At 32.6% G+C, this 19,784-nt stretch overlaps 1 protein-coding gene across 1 annotated transcript in view; it reads right to left on the reverse strand.

The window, feature by feature from the left end:
- Positions 1–19,784, reverse strand: part of LOC117102251 (dedicator of cytokinesis protein 1-like) — a 56,920-nt gene that overhangs the window by 3,305 nt on the left and 33,831 nt on the right. Inside the window, exons 15-42 of the mRNA XM_033242473.1 lie at positions 18,924–18,999; positions 18,305–18,528; positions 17,525–17,600; positions 16,921–17,024; positions 16,175–16,183; positions 15,336–15,543; positions 14,424–14,521; positions 13,994–14,083; positions 13,806–13,906; positions 13,318–13,452; positions 12,904–13,015; positions 12,067–12,244; positions 11,617–11,744; positions 10,745–10,840; positions 9,893–10,086; positions 9,325–9,504; positions 8,574–8,784; positions 7,768–7,872; positions 7,257–7,398; positions 6,690–6,771; positions 6,446–6,530; positions 5,910–5,996; positions 5,278–5,454; positions 4,805–4,888; positions 3,855–3,986; positions 3,324–3,484; positions 2,647–2,812; positions 1,342–1,411 (exon numbers count right to left, since the gene is read on the reverse strand). Of these exons, the coding sequence (XP_033098364.1) occupies positions 1,342–1,411; positions 2,647–2,812; positions 3,324–3,484; positions 3,855–3,986; positions 4,805–4,888; positions 5,278–5,454; positions 5,910–5,996; positions 6,446–6,530; positions 6,690–6,771; positions 7,257–7,398; positions 7,768–7,872; positions 8,574–8,784; positions 9,325–9,504; positions 9,893–10,086; positions 10,745–10,840; positions 11,617–11,744; positions 12,067–12,244; positions 12,904–13,015; positions 13,318–13,452; positions 13,806–13,906; positions 13,994–14,083; positions 14,424–14,521; positions 15,336–15,543; positions 16,175–16,183; positions 16,921–17,024; positions 17,525–17,600; positions 18,305–18,528; positions 18,924–18,999 (3,511 nt within the window). The remainder of the gene's footprint in view (positions 1–1,341; positions 1,412–2,646; positions 2,813–3,323; positions 3,485–3,854; positions 3,987–4,804; positions 4,889–5,277; positions 5,455–5,909; positions 5,997–6,445; positions 6,531–6,689; positions 6,772–7,256; positions 7,399–7,767; positions 7,873–8,573; positions 8,785–9,324; positions 9,505–9,892; positions 10,087–10,744; positions 10,841–11,616; positions 11,745–12,066; positions 12,245–12,903; positions 13,016–13,317; positions 13,453–13,805; positions 13,907–13,993; positions 14,084–14,423; positions 14,522–15,335; positions 15,544–16,174; positions 16,184–16,920; positions 17,025–17,524; positions 17,601–18,304; positions 18,529–18,923; positions 19,000–19,784) is intronic.

Consider the following 19,784-nt stretch of genomic DNA (forward strand, 5'->3'; position numbering starts at 1 on the left):
ATATACATGTATATAAAACATTAAGTTGCAATGGGATGATTCTTAAAGGTAATCTTAAGGACAAAATAATAATAATTGTTAGTTTTGGTGCATCATGCAGTTCTTTAAATCATCCTCTTGTCGACTTTGATGGAAGGATCTGTGACTGTACTTAATTTATGTACATAAATGTAGCTAAGACAAATTGCAAATAATGTGAAAGACGCTACAATGATTGGGTATCAAAATGAAGATAATTGCAAATCATAAAATATAATGGTTAGGCAACAACACATTGATTATGAAGAAAAAACATTAAAATAATAATAACAATACCCACCAACAACTATAATGTAATAACAAAATAATAATAATAATAATAATAATAATAATAATAATAATAATAATAATAATAAAAATAGTAATAATATAATAAACACTGAATTGTTTCTATCTGTCACTCATTAAAACTTTTTAACTTATTTGTTACTTTTAATTAACAATTATATGTTTTAATTTAATTTTTGAGGAGTTTTTCCTAAATTTACAACAGATGGTATTAATTCAATACAGACTATCAAAATTAAATCCCTGTCCAAGACTACCAAATTTTATTTGACAAAAACATGTGACATGTCTAAATATAGTCATGATGACATCAATTCCTGACCATATATAGGCACATCATCACTATATAAGGGCATACAACACATTTTGTTTAAAAAGAAAATTTGATAGTTAGGTTAGAGCTTAACATTATCCAGTGATTTTTCCAGCAACTCTTTAATTCCAATTCTGTTTCCATCCACTTCATTCACTATACTGTAATATATTATCTAAGAGAGCAGCTCAGCTCAGTCGGCTAAACTGGTGGTAGCCACTGTGCGTGTGCTGGACTGTGGAGATCTATTGGTCCCCGGTTCAATTCCCATCGCTGCTCTCCTTGTATTTTAGCTGGAGAGCTGAAATGCAAGTTACGATAGTGCACCATCTTTCGGATGAGACATTTAAGCCGTTGATTTAAGCCTGTGTGCATTATGGCCCATGTGCACGTAAAGGAAAGCAGTGCACTCTTTGGAAAAGAGTAGGAGATTATCTCCCGGTGTACTGCCCAATCACCCCCCCCCCCCCACACTGGATATAAGTCTTCTTCAGACTTTCGTGGGTTATCTAAAATCAAAATCTATATAAAAAAATCTAATCTAGCTATACCTAAATTGGTACTTGCAAACAAAGAATTTTTTTTTTCAAAATCATCCCATTTAACACCCACTTTCAATTTGAGATACTCCTATTTTCTATAAAATTGTGAATTTATATCCCCAGGGTGTGTGTCAAGCCTATTATCACCATATTTCTTACCATGCATTGTCTTTGGCCGCATTGTTCTGGTTTGGCCTTTTTCTTTTCGTCGAGGTCTTCTTGATTGCAGCTAAAAATGAAACGCAATGATTACGTTCAGCTGGTAGAAACTGCCACCAATGTTTTACTAGAGACCACCTGACCACATGATTCTAAGTCACATGACCCTATCACATGACCAAGTTTACAATCAACAATCCATATTAATTATTATTAACATAACAATAACATAACCTTAGAAAATTATAGCATATGTGTGCTAAGAGTGTAAGTAATTAACAGTGGTAATTAATTCCCTTTATTAGTAGTTCTTATATTTATATTTAATTAATTTGATATTACTGATTAAACAAATCTAAATGCATTTATTACAATCTGTTAAAAGGGTTAAGTGGTTAAATGTTTAATTATCTGAAAAATTAAGCCAAAATAATGCAATAGTTATTCCAAACCAAATTAATCCCTTGATTAAAGCTTGTTTTTAATCAACAGTAATGATTAGTATCATTACTTCCATTTAAGTTATGAAGAAATTCATTTACCATCATCTACCACACGGCAAAGTGCCAAGTTGTGTTTTTCTTACTTAAGAAAGAATTGGTAATGTTATAAAAAAAATGAAAACTAAATTATTTTTTCCCAATTTAGATTATCCTTTTTATAAATGTCGATCCACATTATTTCCCTAATATCCTTTTCTCCTCATAGACTCTCCATTATTAGTAATAAGCATAATCATAATTTAAAAATTAATAAAAATATTATGAATATGAATGACTTAATATGAAGTGCGAAGCAGATTGGAAGACGCCTTTAAATAAATATGAAAAATCATGCAATCAAATTAATAAAAGCATTATTGAATAAATTAACATGCAGGAATAAAATCAGATTAGAATATGACATATAAAAATTAACATCAATAAAAATACAAATATAATATTTATTAATATATATTATTAACATTATCTTCATGATCATTTTTAGCAAAATTTAACAGTTCATAACCATCCTTCCCACAACAAAAATTCCACTGTAAATGATCTATAATTATGATTTTTGCTCATAATGCCTTTTTTGGATTGTTGCCATTTGGGTTTATTGTTTTCGATTTTTTCAAGAAGGCTAGAAGGTTTTGTTCTGGAACCTACCTGAGGGCGCTTGTAATAACCACCAACAAAATAGTTTGTTAGGCTTATTTATACATTCCCCAGTTGGGGCCTTCAGCCCTGTCAGACAAATGGCAGTGATTTTTGAAGATCCACGTGCAGCCTAGTTACTAATGGAATTAACGTGTACACTTACCTTCTCTTCTAAAATGATTGGTTCCGGTGCGGAATCCTTTGTGTTACTATGGTTGTTGATTTTGTCTTCAGTCTGTACATCAATGCGACTATTACGTTTCATGACCTTTCCCGGCGTACTAGACTTTTCTTTTTGAGGGGTTGCACCTTTTCCAGAACCAATGCTCCTGTCAATTTCAATTTAAAAAATCAAATTAATAGCAGTTATGTTTCAGTTAAATCCTTTGCTGTGAATTTTGTTTGTGTTTGTGGTCAAGGCACTTTACCTACGTTTGTATTGCTTCACCCAGAAGTTTAAATGTGTACCTGGTAGGATTTTACGGTACTGAATGTATCTATCTGTGTGGAATGCAACACCACTAAGTATAATATATTACCCAGGGAGGTAGAAAGTTAAATTTTGTGCCAGTATATTTAAATGCAATGAACAATGGTAATAATACTGTACATCGCCACCACCATGTATCCTTTGGCAAAAGGTGTATAAAGTTCTATATCGTATGTCCACTATTATAATGTATATAATAATTTGATTTTCATATAAAGGCATATATTATTATATTTGCTGCTGATGTAGCATTATCACTTTTAAGTATTATATTATATGTATATAGTAACTATGTATACATTATTATATTATTGGTGCATGGACAAATTAATGTTCGCTTTTGTACTTACACTTGGTCAGACATGGATATAATACTGTTCCTTGAACTCGGTGTATCTCCTGATGAGTTTGATGAAGTTGACCAAACTGATGTCGGCCTAGAATTCCCCGGCAACTTTGAAAACATATGTTGCCTTCTCAACTTATCAGAAGATGGAAGATCTTCAATAACCTAGAACAAGGGAATCACCAAATATTGATATTATTGGATAAGGGGATGGAGGAAAGAAGTGCAAAAAATTGAGAATGCGGAAGTAAATCTCTAAACCAATAAAAACTTCTTGGTCATTTTTAGTATTTTAAACCACTTGGGGTCGCCTTGAGGGTGGGGGAGGTGCATCGGCATCCTGCACCCTACCCACCTACGCCCATGTCTGGCATCCGCTAACATGAATCTTCGAAATAAGTGACAGTAGACTTTTCATAACCTGAGCTGAAAGCATTATGAAACCAAATCAAGTCATCTTAAACGTGATTTTATTCAGGAAGATTAACTCATAAGAACGATTAAATGTGATTTTAATAACGATTTAAATATTTACCTTCTTGCCATATCTTAACTCTACACTCTGCTTTCTGTCATTAAATATCTTGTCCATCTTTTCTTGAAGTTTCTTCAAGTTTTCTGGCATTTTCTGACTGTGAACTTGTAGCCCAAGCTCAAGCAGAGGAATCTACATAAAAAAAACAAAAAAAACACACAAAATAAAAACAGCAGTGTGTCAAAAATAATAATTAATTTTTCATCAACAGTGAATGAATCAACATTTAAAAGATAGAATAAACATGGAAACAGTTTAAGAAGAAAGTCGTACTATGAGGCTTTGGAACTAAATTTTTTTAATCCTTTAAAAAAAAATATCCGCTGTTTGCAGGATTTGAACCCAGGACCCTGATGTTGGAAAGCAAGCATCTTAACCACCAGGCTACAGCTGAAATGGTGACATCAATCAAAATAAATTAATTCTATAGTAATTAATAGAAACATATTTTATTAAAAGAAACAACTTTTATCACAATAGTTTTACAATACATTGTCATAAGTTGTGGTCTAAATCTGCCAAAAAAAACAAACTCGGTTTCATGGTTAAATATGCGACAAGTGGAGGCTTGGTGGTTGACAACTCTCTTCTAATCTTAAGATCCTCTGTTCAAACCCTGGAAATAGCATAATTTTTTATAAGCTTTGTCCACATTATCAAGTTGTATGCCCATATATAGTCATGATGTGTCCATATATAGTGATGATGTGCCTATATATGGTCATGATGTGATGTCATCACAACCATATTTAGGCATGTCACATGTTTTTGTCAAATCAAATTTGATAGTCTGGACAGGGCTTTACTAGTACAACAGTATTTCTACATAGTTCCACCTAAGAACATTTCTTGTTGGTTGTTTTAAAAAAAACCATGTATAGTGTTATTTACCTACAGATATATAACAGATATATTACTAAATATTATTTTCGGTTTTTGATTTATCTCACCTGTTCTGCAAAGAGATCTTTGAGTCTTGTAATCAATTCACTCTCTTCTGGATGCTGTGAGATGTACTGCTCCGTACAGAAAGCCTTCAATGATAAAATCATGAATTCTCACAATTTTAACATTTCAAAATCGAACATTATTTTATCAATATCATCATCAATGATCATCTACATCATCATTATCGGTCAATATGACATTTATAAGAGATGTTGCCAGACTGTTAGGAAATATAGTAGAAACAGCATTAACGGGCCATTCTCGGGCCAGGACAAGAAATGGTCCTTATTGGAATTGTCCCTAACAAATTTGGGTGAAATTTTGAAGGATAGGAATTCCGGGGCAGTTCATTAAGGGAGGTTGAGCTATAATAGACATGGTAATATTTAAAAGTTTCCATTGTACTATATATTTAAGTTTGAAAAAAAATTACTGAGTACAGATTTTTAAACTAAAAACTTTAGAATGTACAGACCTTCTCATACATGGCTGGTCCCCCCATCACAGCAGCATCAATGACGCCGTTAAGCTGTAGGCTGAGTGGATTAATGGGCAGATTAATGTTAGCTTGATGCTGAGTAATCACCCGCTTAAGCTTCTTGTTCTCCTCTTCCATCGTCTCTATAGCATTACGCAACGGACTAATCTCTTCCTGTTAGGTAAAAAAAAATAAATGCCTTTCATGAATAATTTTTAAATATATTTTTACTGATGTAACTCTTAAGACTGATACTGACAAAACTTTGTCTTTTACAGGTTATAAACTTGTAAAAATTTATGCCAATTCAAAGGCAAATAGCGAGTAAGACAACAAGACAGTAAGACTCAGTTTATTGTTTGATTTTGGAAAAATTTGTTTTTTATCCGCATTACACTATGTAAGGTGGACACACACTGCACTGACAGCTGTCTAAATTTCGTGGGAAAACACAATACGATAATGCGCGTGCAATGGATCTTTTTAGTGATCCAGACTGCCACTGGCAATCCCCATAAGGCGTAGCATCTTCAAGAGCTCACAGACGGTGTAGATGGATTCGTTAGCCGACGGCCATTGACGGTGTGTCTGGTGTATGTAGTGGGTGTCTGGCTTTTTTAGAGACTTACTGTGTTTTGACTGATAACCTCAAACCAACGCAGGATTCCGGGCAATTGGTAATTTGTAACATAGTAGGTTCTTTCAATCCACATTGTCTAAAATTTTAAAAAAAAATCATATAATTATTTAATTACCGAGGCTTTAACATTTATTCTATGGTGATTTTATAGATCTTTAACCATTTTCTGCAATATTATCTAAATATTTATATTTTCATCTTATAGTTTTGGTTTTGATTTCCTATTTGATTGTCTGTTATTTCTTGTTTGGAATTAATTTAATTTTGTGAGCTGACTTTTGACTTCTGAAGATGCTTTACAAATTTTTTTTTGTTCTTTGTCTTTGTAAATTTATCTGCATTTTGTATTCTTGAGAAAGTCAAATCAATCGAAGTAGATTCGATTGTAGAAAGGCTGTGTAAGTTCAGCATGCATCCTGCGTAACATTTTGTCTCGTGTGAATCAGATATTAGTCATATGCATTTAAAACAAGATGTGTTGCAAATCTTTACAGAAGACTATCAATAATTAAAAAATAAACTCACTGCAAATTCATTTTCTTTGTCCTTTTGACCTTTGTGAAACGGCCTTGAATATGTGAACCGTTGTACTTCATTCACCTCGTAATAACTGGAGATTGTATTTGAAAAGGAAATAAAAATATATAAAACTCATCTGTTCACATAACGATCACATCATATTAATAACAATCAATATAACAAAAAAGATGGCGATGATAATGAAGATGATGATGATAACGATGATGATGATGTATAGTTTAATATTTACCTCAAAATTTGGTCAGAGATCATCTTTCCACGGAATTCCTTCTTTGGTTCTCTCATTGGTTGAACTGGAACAATTTGTAAGACTGATGATAATAGGTTAAGGTGAATTTTAAAAAACAAAAAATACAATTAAACAAAACAATTAAAATTAACAAAAGGCAAAAAAACAGAGATATAGTTAATCGGCAGCAATCAATTTTCTTACAATAGGATTAGGCCCAGGCCTAATGCTAACCATCACCCATCCCATATATTTTGAGAAGTAAAATGGTAACTATTTAGCCAAAAACCTTGCTTAGTGTAAAAAAATTAATCAGCTAAATCTTGAAAAGTGTAATTTACATACATATAAATAATTTGGGCAGCTCCTTTTAAAAAAAATATATTTGCAAAAAAAAAAAAAAATCTACCATAGATTTTTGAGATTTTGAGTAAGCTGGGAATGGGCAATTTTTTTTGCCTAACACACAGTGCAGCAAACAATTCATTTAAAATATTGTAATACGTAAAATTAAAAGTCAAACAAGCAGAATTGCTTTTTTACAGACCAGAATTCACAAAAGGATACTTTGCCCCTTGTTCTGCTTGAGCTCAGTGTCAGGTGGTGTGGTCTTGTTCATCAATTGGGCATTTGGAAACTGCTGCTGCAACCTGGCAACAAAATCAGCAAGCCTCTCATACTCTTTGCCACGGAAAATAAATTCTTTGTTCTGAAATCATTCAAGAAAAATCTTAAGGTCAACTTATACAGCGTTGTACGACGCAGCCTGATGAGACTTATCAGCGGGGACAGTCTTTATGTCGTTGTGAAAATATTAAACATGTTAAACATTCTATAGCATGACTGTTCCCAGAGCAGACCTATAGCGTCAGTATATAACTCACATACACCCGACGCGACAGCAAATCGCGTTGGACTGCATTGTATGACATTAACAATGAGTGAATAATTGTCATAATAGGCACAGGAAATTTATGACATTGATCACTTATGCTTGTGGCGTTGCCAACTCCATCGAATTGATGAACTTTGGCGTACCACACGCCTAGCATTACTAATAACAGAAACAACAGCCTACCCTTAAAAACGGCGGAAAGTTTAGTCCGATATAAAACACTTTGAAGTATTCCGGTGTAAGCCTTGGCTTCTGAAGGATATTGTCATAATATGATGCTTGCCGTCTCTGTTAAAAGAGAACAAATGAATTTTGAGAATTATTACGACAAAGAAATTATATTATATGATTTACAAATGAATCTGCCAACAAAAAATAGTAAAGTATAGTATAGTTCCCGATCAAGATGAATGTTCTGATGTTCAAGTTCTGAACTGATCAATCGATCAATTATTCTATCAATTGATCAATCAGTCAATTGGCTTTTGGTAGAGTGTATTTCATAAGTACAAATAACAGAGATCCCAAGTTTGAAAACCAAAAAATAGGGAGATTTTTTTCATGAAGCGATCGCCTCCTGTAGCGACGCGCTGTGACGCCTTACAACGCGCTGTGCAACATGAAAGTATTACACTTATACACATCTAGTCATGATGTAATCATGTGTATTATTAAATTGTTTTGCCTTTGTTGTATATATATTTTGTATTTTTCATATAAATGTGTTCTGCTGTGTTAATAGTGTAGTCTTCAAATAGACTTCATATGTTTATAAATAGAATTAGTTTATAGGTGTTACCATGGTGAATGAGGGTTACGAAAACCCAAAAGCAAATCTTTTAAAATGAAAATTAATAACTTAAATATATACAAAAAAATAAGATAATCAAATATTGAAGTTTATTTATGTTTACAAACATTATATTTATACAAATAGTTTTGAAATTTAAATTCATTATTTCTTTTTATATATAAAGAAAATAACATACCTCTTTAAAATCTTTCTTTACACTGAATTCGCATTGCATCATGTCACAGAAGATGGGAATGATGGCTTTCCTCAACTCAACCTCGGGAATGAGAGTGACCTCCAGAAATGGACCAACCATCTCCGGTATGAACTTGATTTTGTGTTTACCCAAATAATACCACATCGAGCGAATGATTTCAAAGCCTACCTGGCGCCTCATGTCACCGTATCTGTCACAAAGATTTTAAAGTTGATATTGTTACCGTATATACTTGGGCATAAGGCAACCCTGAAGTTTGAGAAGATATTTGGACGTATGTCGGGCGTATAAAAAGACCTCCCTGTTGCATTGTCGGAATTCCTACTTTTTGTTCTGCTTTCTATGGTCTTAATACTGCATCTAGCTGGTTAAAAACAGAGCCAAATGCAAGGCTAAACCTTCCAAAATAATACAATTTTATGAGTTTTTAAATGTTTATCAAAATCTTATTTCCTAGTATTTAAAGTTTTATTCATTCATACTAACATTTAGTAGCTTCATTGCAGTAGTAAATTTGCATGTTACGGACAATTCGCACATGAACATGATTTAGTACATCTAAAATTTGTATATCTTGTGTATAAGACAACCCACTGTTTTTTTATCGTAATTTTCTATTTTAAACCTTGTCTTATAGGTAAGTATATAAGTTACTAAATGTGATGCATTAAATTTTCACAATGGACAATATCCACAACATATTAAATTTTATGAACATTTTAAAACTCACATTTCTAAGATTTTTCCTCGCTTCACAGACGAGAAATGTTCAAGTTGTAGTTGTTCCTGAGTGACAAATGCGACGGATAAATGGAAGAAGTTATTCCAGAGCTGAAATTCAAACTCTTCTTCACGGATAAACGTTTCACAAAGCAACTTGGAAAAGTGCTTCATTGCTCCAAGAAAAATACTGAAGGGAGAAAACAGGTTGTTCATTTATGTATTGATAAAGTAAAAAAACACAAAATACATCCAAATGGGAGAAATACTGCCTGCAAGAGTGAAAGGGATTTTTACAGAGAGTTAATTAGATATTTCTTATTATCTGAAAATATCAAATATATATTTTGTATGTTAATCAATTACTTTATATAAGAATTCTATATCTTTTCTTATGTATCTCAGTACATCAGGCCTACCAAGTTTCATGGATTTGACATGAGACTCATACATTTGGGGTCTGTCTCATGCTTAAGGAGTTTTCAGAATTAAAGTCTCACACCTGCAAATTTGTCTAACTTTATTATTATTTATTTAACTTGGATATTTGTAGAGCTAGGGGGCGCTCTTTATTTTACCTATTTTGCTGCATAATCATCACTACCCAATCTGAAGGGAACACATTCCTGAGGATGAGATCTCGAAAGACCATGAGTATCTCCATTAAGAAGTCCATAAGGTCAGTCTTAGTGTTAAACGTCTTGATGTACTCCTTATAATGATGTTCATTCATCTGACGTAGCAATGACATCATACAAGCTACAAACTGACCCTAAAAATGTATAAAATTCAATTTTACAATGCTTAAGTCACTTATATATTATCTATATCATATTATTTGTATTATCTTATAGTAGTCATTAGTTGAAGGTACACACATATTAGGTGACAATAGTTTAGGCTGCTTTTGTGCTTTCCTGGCAGCTTAATGAGTATGGTATTTTTAATGTACTTGTTAATGTTATATTAGTTTGATTTATTGATTAGTATTATGTTTTGTATATTGTATCTTCTGCCTTAATAAATAATAATTATAAAGCAGCAGACATAATCAAACAAAAAATTAATAATCAACAACAATAATAACAACAATAATATTTCATTTAATTTTCTCTATAGTGCATTATAAGTCAGTTGTGACATCATATTTCCTCATAATTCTCCTATACTTGAGCAGGCACTAATTTGATATAGTGTGCTATCAGACAATGCTGATGTTGAATATTTTGCTGCTAGGCCAAGAAGGATGCACACAAAGAACCTAATGACATTGGTAAAATGAAGCCTAGATCGAGGCTAGACCTAATAAGGTTTATGGAAAATGGATAACAAGGTAATTGACTTCAGTCAGCATGTGTACTTCTAGAAAACCTTTCTCACATGCGTAGCAAATATATATTGATTGTGTTACTAGAAGAAATGTCACTTACAACATTGGGACTTTCTCGGTCCATGAAAACAACTGACTGTATCACAGTGCGTAGCAAAGTTTTCATTAATACACTAATATCGGAGTGGATAGGGCCCTGCAATAAAAAGAATTACAATGAATTACAGATTCTCATTAGGAAAACAATGTTGTGGATGGGACAGTTGAAGGGGAGAATGAAGATAAATGAAGTAAGGAAAAAAAAAATGATTGAAATGATGACGAGGATAATGATAATTATGATGAAAATAATGAGGGTGGTAATAGTAATGGTGGATAATGATAATGTCCATTATTGGTTATGACGATGATGATCACTGGTAATCGGATTCATTTTAAGTTTTGTAGGTTTTTTGTTAAATTTTTTGGCTATCCTTGCCCTTTAAAGATGTATTGTCCCATGCTAAATATAAAAAAAATCATAAAAATATTTTTTTAAATTAACTTGCCCATTTTGAAGTAACATAAAAGTTATCAACTTGAACATAGAAATTAGTTTTTTTTAAATGTCTACCCATCAGTTTACAGCGAAAAATGATAGAAACACTTCCAGTCACTGGATAATAAATAAATAAAATAATGATAATGATGATGATGACTATGATCATTAGTAACGATGATGATCATGATGATGATAATCATTTGTAATGATGATAATGATTATGATCACTGGTGACGATAGTGATGATGGTATTGTTGTTGATAATGATGATGATGGTGGTGATGTTAATGAAATGAATGTTATGATGTAATATGATATACTATAATACAATTACAGTGTGTGAGAAGACTAAATGGTCATAAGAATAAGAGACATACTGTATGTATGACGAATGCCCAAGTACGAAACTGAGAAGATGTATATTGTCTTACCACAGTGTTGCTCCACAGCCTGTGTAGAACGTTACCAAGCACTTGACCGCAGTGTTGCAGTTCCGTTTGTTCTATAATCAATGATTTCAATTGTTGGGCTATTGTTGTCATTATTATACCGCGACAATCTGCAAAAAGAAAATCACAACTGATTAGTACCCCACACGAACAAATTCATTTGAGTTAAATAAAAAATAAATAAAACCTTGTGTTGTCCCCGATAATGTAAACACTGTCACATACAGTCGATTGTGTATAATCATTTACTAATTTTGGTGATTATTTTTGTGTTTTTAAAATATTTTTACTTTAGTTTATGTATACAGTAGCAGATGTTTTTACACCATTAAAAAATACAAGATATTATTAATGTTTTAATCAAATATGGATAAACGAAAAAATTAATTATGAAACCACTATTAAAAGATGAGAAAAAAAAAATAAACGAACCTGGTCTTGCATATAGCTCACTGAGTACCAGCTCATCCATGAAAAGTAATTTCTGCTTTACAAGTCGATCCTTAAACATGCTTTCAATGAAATCTCGCAAATACACTGCAAGTTCCTTGGGGTTAAAAATCTTCATTGTGACTGGAATTATAGGTGGTACGTATTTCAGAGCAGCTCCCTAAGTAGGGAAAAAAATAAAACCTTAGCAAAATATATTTCACATTCTTAATCTTTGGCTAATAAACTTCAATACAAATTGTTTACATTGCAAAGACCAAGTGTAAAGGAACAGTAGTCTATATGTAATATATACACTGTCTCTTATACACATCTAGATGTGTATAAGCTCTTTGTGTCTGATATACTTGGTAAACTGGTACCAGTTACTCTCGTCTGTAAACAACAGAGACTAAATAGACCAGTACACTTGGGTAACTCCTATTCATCTCGAAAGATGTACTGGGTTCTTTAAAATGCACACTTAGCAATAATGTGTACACTGAGTCTACGGATTATGGTCCTTATCTGAGAAATATTGTTCCACCACCAGAACTATAGATGAGCGTGCCATTTGAAACAGTGTCAATATTAATGGCTGTATGTTGCGGCGCCCCTGCCCTAACCACCCGGCCATTTAAACACATGGTTGGAAAACAAGTATCAATATTTTTGCTTATCAACTGCCGAACATAACTAATTTCAGTTCTATCCCTGTGGCCACCTTCCTGCTGCTGTCATACACAGCATTAAAATTAGTTATGTACAGAATACACAAAAATGATGTTGTACAGCAGAGCATTTGAAAATAAACAGAAATCAGCTAAAATTCATACATACTTGGCACCGTAAGGTCGTATCTAGGTCGTAGGTCATGACATCATTGATTGAATGGAGGAGCTGCCTCATGGAAGATTCAAAGGCTTGTTTTCCCTGGGTTTCTCCATACATTCTGCACAGAAATTAAAATCATATATTATATCAACAATTTTAAGCCATGATCAAGAATACCGATCTTACAAGATGTTGCAGACAGGCCAGAAATGAATATCTCACAGCTAAACGTTATTCGTGATGCTTCCAGGATTAGGACTGCATAGAACACACTCTTGTTTCATTACATGAAACTGGGGATAATTTCTACTTAATGGCATCCCTCAAAACATTAGGTGACAAATGTGAAAGAATTTTGTCATCCACATGGCAGCGAGTCTTCACTTTACAATAGCATTAATTAAGAAAGTTTAAACTTACGCAACATGGAGCTGGCGTGAGCGGATAATAAACTTGAAGATGTGTTCGAGAGAACGAAGCGCTCTGAACAAAGAATCTTGATAATCATCTTCATTAGCATTGTCAAGGTAGTGCTTCAAAACCATCATCAGCTTGCTAAAAGACAATGATATTTCTCAAGATTGTATAATGTGTTATGTAGATCATCTGTTAATAATAACGATGATGATGATGATGATGATGATGAACATAATGATAATGATGATCTTCTCGAGTCGCTACGTAGCTAGTGTGTATGATCTTGCTTACGTAGTGTGGTAAATGGAATCGCAGATTGGCTACTTGACATGGGTTGCGACGTAAACGCTCCCTCTCAGGCCGGACAGGGGCATGTGGGGAAAAAAACCAGGTGTTTTAAAGGATTTAGAAAAAAAATACCATTGCAATAGGAAAACTAAGGGAAAATTTACTTATATGCCAGTGCATAGGAAAACTAAGAAAAAACTTACTTATATGCCAGTGCAGCACTAAAATGATTAGTGATGTAAGTATCGAGAACCGGCCGAAACTGTTGATACTTCCTGTCATTTACGACACCAATTATAAAAACCTGCACACAAAAAAAAAAATATATACTGATTTATATATTTATAACTAAATAATACATTTTATTTGGAAGATTGAAATAATTTCTTACCAAAGCATCAAAAACAAGAAAGTCGTATAATTCCGATTCATGGTTTTCATTCAAAATACTGAAGAGAGCATCTAAAGTGTCTTGGAGGAACTGAAAATGTAAAAGCAGTATTTGTAGTGAAAGGAGATAATTGTATAGCTTAAGTATAGTTTTTATTTCTTTAAATATTAAGTTATTAACTGTACAAGTATTTTAACTTTAACTATTGTTTCTTTAACTAGAACACTTCTAAAAAATAATAGAATTACCTATCCTAACACACATAAAAATATGCAAGTAATCATGTCGCTTTTCCTCAGTTTATATCACAAAAAATGGGGATATTATGCCATATTGAAGGTGTTCACTGATAATACAGATTTTTCTTTTTTCTTTACAGAGGCAATATATTTTCTTATATCCAAGCATATTCTTGGTGTAGCCAACTAACCTTGACTATTTCACTACCATCAGCTTTCATCAAGAGCTTAAGTTTTGTCTTCAGGTCACCTTTGTCTACCCTCCACTTGAGAAGCCCAAGCAGGTCAACTGCAAGTTCAGTAACAGGAAGTTGTTAAGGATGTTAGAAAAAAAGTGAAAATTTTAACAAGGTAAATAGTGATAGATGCAGTGGATAATGGGATTAAAAATGTGGAGTAACAGAATGTTTTAAACCTCTTCCCTTCGCCTCTTTGCATTCATCACTAAGAGGAAATGTGTTCAAAAGATAAAGAAATTTATGGAAAATGAGGAAATAATGAATGATACATAACCTTTATAAGTAAGGTCTGAAATTATATAATTTTTTAAAATAAATTATAAAAATAATAAAATGTGGTTGCTTGATATACTGATAACAATGCAGTGAATATAAGAATAAAAATCTAATCTATAAAATACAATATATCTTTATTTATCCCACATGGGAAAATTCAATAAAAAGATAGATTGTAAATTAAACAAGTTATATAAGTAGGTTTCAACATTATCTCCCACTGGGCATCATCCCAGTAACTAGATAAATCATTTAAGATAGAAACTACGGTGCACCATCCAATTCAAAATCCCTCTAATTGCAGAACTCCTCTAATTCAAGACAAATTTTTCAAAGAACCAAGTAACAATCATCAATCTTGTACACAAAAACTAACCCTCTAAGTGGTGACTGAACCCGAAGATTGGAAGCCTGAGACCATCCAAAATGTTCAGGTCCCAAAGAGGTCTCGAATTAGCGGGTGAACTGTATTATGTATCCATCTACCTGTTCTACAACTACACGCTACATCTAGGGATTTCAAAATTGTATTAAGTCAAAATTGATAAACTAAAACACAGTCCCCTATAGGACTATGTGATCACATACCATTCTGAGTGAGTTTTGTAGAACATACAACCGTGGATATCTGGAACCCCTCCTTGGTGGTTAGGGTAAGGCCCCCATGGTGCAAGTTTGTCCGACTCCCAGACATGTACTTCTTGTCACTTTCCGCTTTCCGCATCTCTAGTTCCTGCTTGGTGGATGGCAAGTCCAGATAGGTTTGTGGCTTTGTAAAAGAAAAGTGACTGTCCACCTGTTAAAGTAATGTTTATAAAAATGTCAAAATACAGTCATTTTAAAGTATTATTTTTTATGAATTTATTTTCATTTAATGATCACTATAAGTATATATTTATTAATTAAATGTTTATAAGAAGTTCTGTTAGTCAGGAAACAACTAAAATAGTTTTCAAATGGTAATTGTTAGACCAATATGGAAAAAAATAGCATTCCAAGCAAGAGTTTAGAAATCAGAAATAACTTTATTAATTTTTTACAGAAGAAATTACTTGTTTGTATAAATAAAATATGTAAAATTTAAACACAAGGAAAAAAATACAATTTTTAGATCAATAAGAAAAAAAAATAGCATTCCAAGCAGGAGTTTAGAAATCAGAAAATCAGAAATAACTTTATTAATTGTTTTTCAGAAGAAATTACTTGCTTGAATAAATAAAATTTGTAAAATTTAGACACAAGAAAGAATTACAATAATGCAGAAATTGAGAATTAAACAATAGTAAATAATAAAAGAATTAAAAATTACCCAAAATTGTAAATAATTGAAATTAAGTTTAAAAAAAGATGAAAAGCAAATTAAATTTAGTAATCAAAAGCAATTAACACCAAACAATTAATTAACACTGTCTTGTTTGTTTACTCACTTTCTCCGGCTGCTTTGATGGAGAGAAAAAAAAGTATGGAAAACCTCAAGTGTTTGTCACAATGAATTTGATATAAAAAATTACGGGTGCACACAGCACCGACGGTCAATATTAATCCATGGAGTACGCAATGCGACGAGGTGCGTGTAATAAGACGATTCATGCTTTGAACTGTGCATGCACATAACCCATGTCATCTAAGGTCAATCAATATAAACCTAAGTTGTGTGTATGTTTGTTTATGTCAATTGACATTGATACGGGCATACGCAGTTCAAACTACAAATTTTGCGTCAACAAGCGCAGCGAGCAATAATAGATTCGTCAGCCGACGGTTATACGACCATCATAAGATGCGATATGTGGCAGACTTAACATTTAGGCAGTGGCTACTGTTACACCAGTTTGAAACAAAATCTTAATTCTGATTGACTGTCCTAATCCAATCCATACAATACCCAATCAGAATTAGGAATTGGTTACAGACTGGTGTAACAATAACCACAGCCTAACATTTAATAATTCACATGACTCGCCTATTTTTACATCAATAAACATAATAAACTTATCATAAAACAAAAATATAAAACATCTTACAACCGATCTAAAGTAATATATATATATTTTTTTTCCCTAGCATCCCCTGATATATTTCGTTTGTGTGAAGGCATGTTAGAAAAAAATCATTGAGGTGGACAAGACAGTTCTTACAAGACTTACTGAATGTCATTTTTTTTGTGACTAACCTTGTAGACGAGGATCTCATGTGTATCGTTGGTCACTGTTGTACCAATATCTGTCATGAGTTTCAGAAAGGACAGCGCAAATATTTTCTCCTGTTTATCCTTGGCTACATATTTAAAAAAAAAAAAAAAACATATTCTCTGTTATTATATAAACTATTAGCTTCAATAAAAATTGGAAATATAGAGGTAATTTTCATAATAGAGTATCATGATTTTAACTACCACTCAGTGTGACATACCAACTAACCCCTAAGAAAGATAATTAAAATATTATGAAAAATAGAAAATATTGGGCTTGCCGTGCCAAAACCACGATCAGTGACCAAAACAAGAACATTTAGTTTTTAATATATTCGTATTCTCCACATTAGCTTTAAAATGATTGGTCATTTACCGGAATTGCCTTATTATTGTTAAAGTTATGAGTAAAGGTATTATTGTTTCTACGTATTAAAGTATACAATACAGCTACATTCTTATGCTAATTATTCATTCTGACATTTAGCGACAGTATGGTGGTTTTGGCGGCATATTTTGTTATAAAATGTCTTCGAATGTTTCATGTTTCAATATTTTCAGAGATTTTTTTTGGATATGTACTTACATTCAGTAGACGACCGATGCTTAAATGTGAACCTAATATGGAGGCCTCTATCAAGCACATCAATTGGTAATGATACCTAAAGGGATAAAAAGAAAATGTATATATAAAAAGGTGGTACTTATGGAAAAAATAATCATAACATAAAAATACAGACTGTAATTCATAATATGCGTATAATTTTATAATGCTCAATATCATCATTATCATCATGAAGTCATCTGCCAATTGGCAGGTTCATGGCAACCACTCCCGCCATCTCTCCCGTTCTAAAGTCACTGTCTGTTTAACTGTTCGTTAAACACAAATCAATGGACATTCAATTAGACAGGATTGGCTTCTAAAAATTGTCTTAGAAGGTTGATATATGGGAAAACAAACTTAAGGAAGAAAGAGATGTGCTTTCCCGGATAACATTAAAAACGGAAACACACACAAACAGTTATACGCTGGTATCCATCAAACAATATGTTAATGGTACTTGATGTTTGGACCAGTGTCTTGTTCAGTAACTTTCTAATATGCAAAGCCATTTATTATGCAATTAAGTTTGCCTCTAAGCTATACCTTCTATTAAAAGATACAGGATACTATTTGATCAACTCTAATCATAAAGAGTAATGGTCCTAGACATCCTTTATAAAACTTTACGGTCGTAAAAATTAACGTTCTCATTAACACTAGCCATCTTTCTCAGAAAGACAAATTTTACTGGGGTTGACCGGCAAGCATGTGGCTAAAGCTCCAATCCAGGGTATTACAATTTGTATTATGTTAACTTACCTTAACTGTTTCAAACCATTTAGGCGACTTGATCTGATAGTAGACAACGGACCTGTAGACAGACGTAGCCGGATCCCCTGCCCCAGGGTACAGTACGTCCTCTAGGACTTTACCGTCGCTAGTACACACTTCCATAGTGACTTGAACATTTTTGTATGTTTTCTTGCTGCCCTTCTCAAACTCACCCTGGATCAGCGTTATATAAATGTCATTTCTCACCTCACCTGTACAGGAGTTAATGAATTTCTGATATTAATAATTTGCAGTTTATACTAAATTCTGTCTCTTATACACATCTAGATGTGTATAAGAGACAGGTCAAAACCACGATCAGTGACCAAAACAAGAACATTTAGTTTTTAATATATTCGTATTCTCCACATTAGCTTTAAAATGATTGGTCATTTACCGGAATTGCCTTATTATTGTTAAAGTTATGAGTAAAGGTATTATTGTTTCTACGTATTAAAGTATACAATACAGCTACATTCTTATGCTAATTATTCATTCTGACATTTAGCGACAGTATGGTGGTTTTGGCGGCATATTTTGTTATAAAATGTCTTCGAATGTTTCATGTTTCAATATTTTCAGAGATTTTTTTTGGATATGTACTTACATTCAGTAGACGAACGATGCTTAAATGTGAACCTAATATGGAGGCCTCTATCAAGCACATCAATTGGTAATGATACCTAAAGGGATAAAAAGAAAATGTATATATATATATAAAAAGGTGGTACTTATGGAAAAAATAATCATAACATAAAAATACAGACTGTAATTCATAATATGCGTATAATTTTATAATGCTCAAATCATCATTATCATCATGAAGTGATCTACCAATTGGCAGGTTCATGGCAACCATTCCCACCATCTCTCCCGATCTAAAGTCGCTGTCTTTAACTGTTCGTTAAACACAAATCATTGGACATTCAATTAGATAGGATTGGCTTCTAAAAATTGTCTTAGAAGGTTGATATATGAGAAAACAAACTTAAGGAAGAAAGAGATGTGCTTTCCCGGATAACATTAAAAACAGAAACACACACAAACAGTTATACGCTGGTATCCATCAAACAATATGTTAATGGTGCTTGATGTATGGACTAGTGTCTTGTTCAGTAACTTTCTAATATGCAAAGCCATTTATTATGCAGTTAAGTTTGCCTCTAAGCTATACCTTCTTTTAAAAGATACAGGATACTGTTTGATCAACTCTAATCATAAAGAATAATGGTCCTAGACATCCTTTATAAAACTTTAAGGTCGTAAAAATTAACGTTCTCATTAACGCTAGCCATCTTTCTCAGAAAGACAAATTGTCATTAGAAAGATATCTCTGTTTATCTTGTGATTATGTAACCAAAGCTAAGAATACTTAGCTTAGAAGATAGAAAGATACCAATGTCTATCTTATGATTATGTAACCAAAGTTAAGAATACTGTAAAGCATTTTTTAAGTCTACTGATTTGA

The sequence above is a fragment of the Anneissia japonica genome, unplaced genomic scaffold, assembly GCF_011630105.1.
Source record: "Anneissia japonica isolate Jap-2015-1 unplaced genomic scaffold, ASM1163010v1 scaffold165_len1371125_cov188, whole genome shotgun sequence".
NCBI classification, from domain to species: domain Eukaryota; kingdom Metazoa; phylum Echinodermata; class Crinoidea; order Comatulida; family Comatulidae; genus Anneissia; species Anneissia japonica.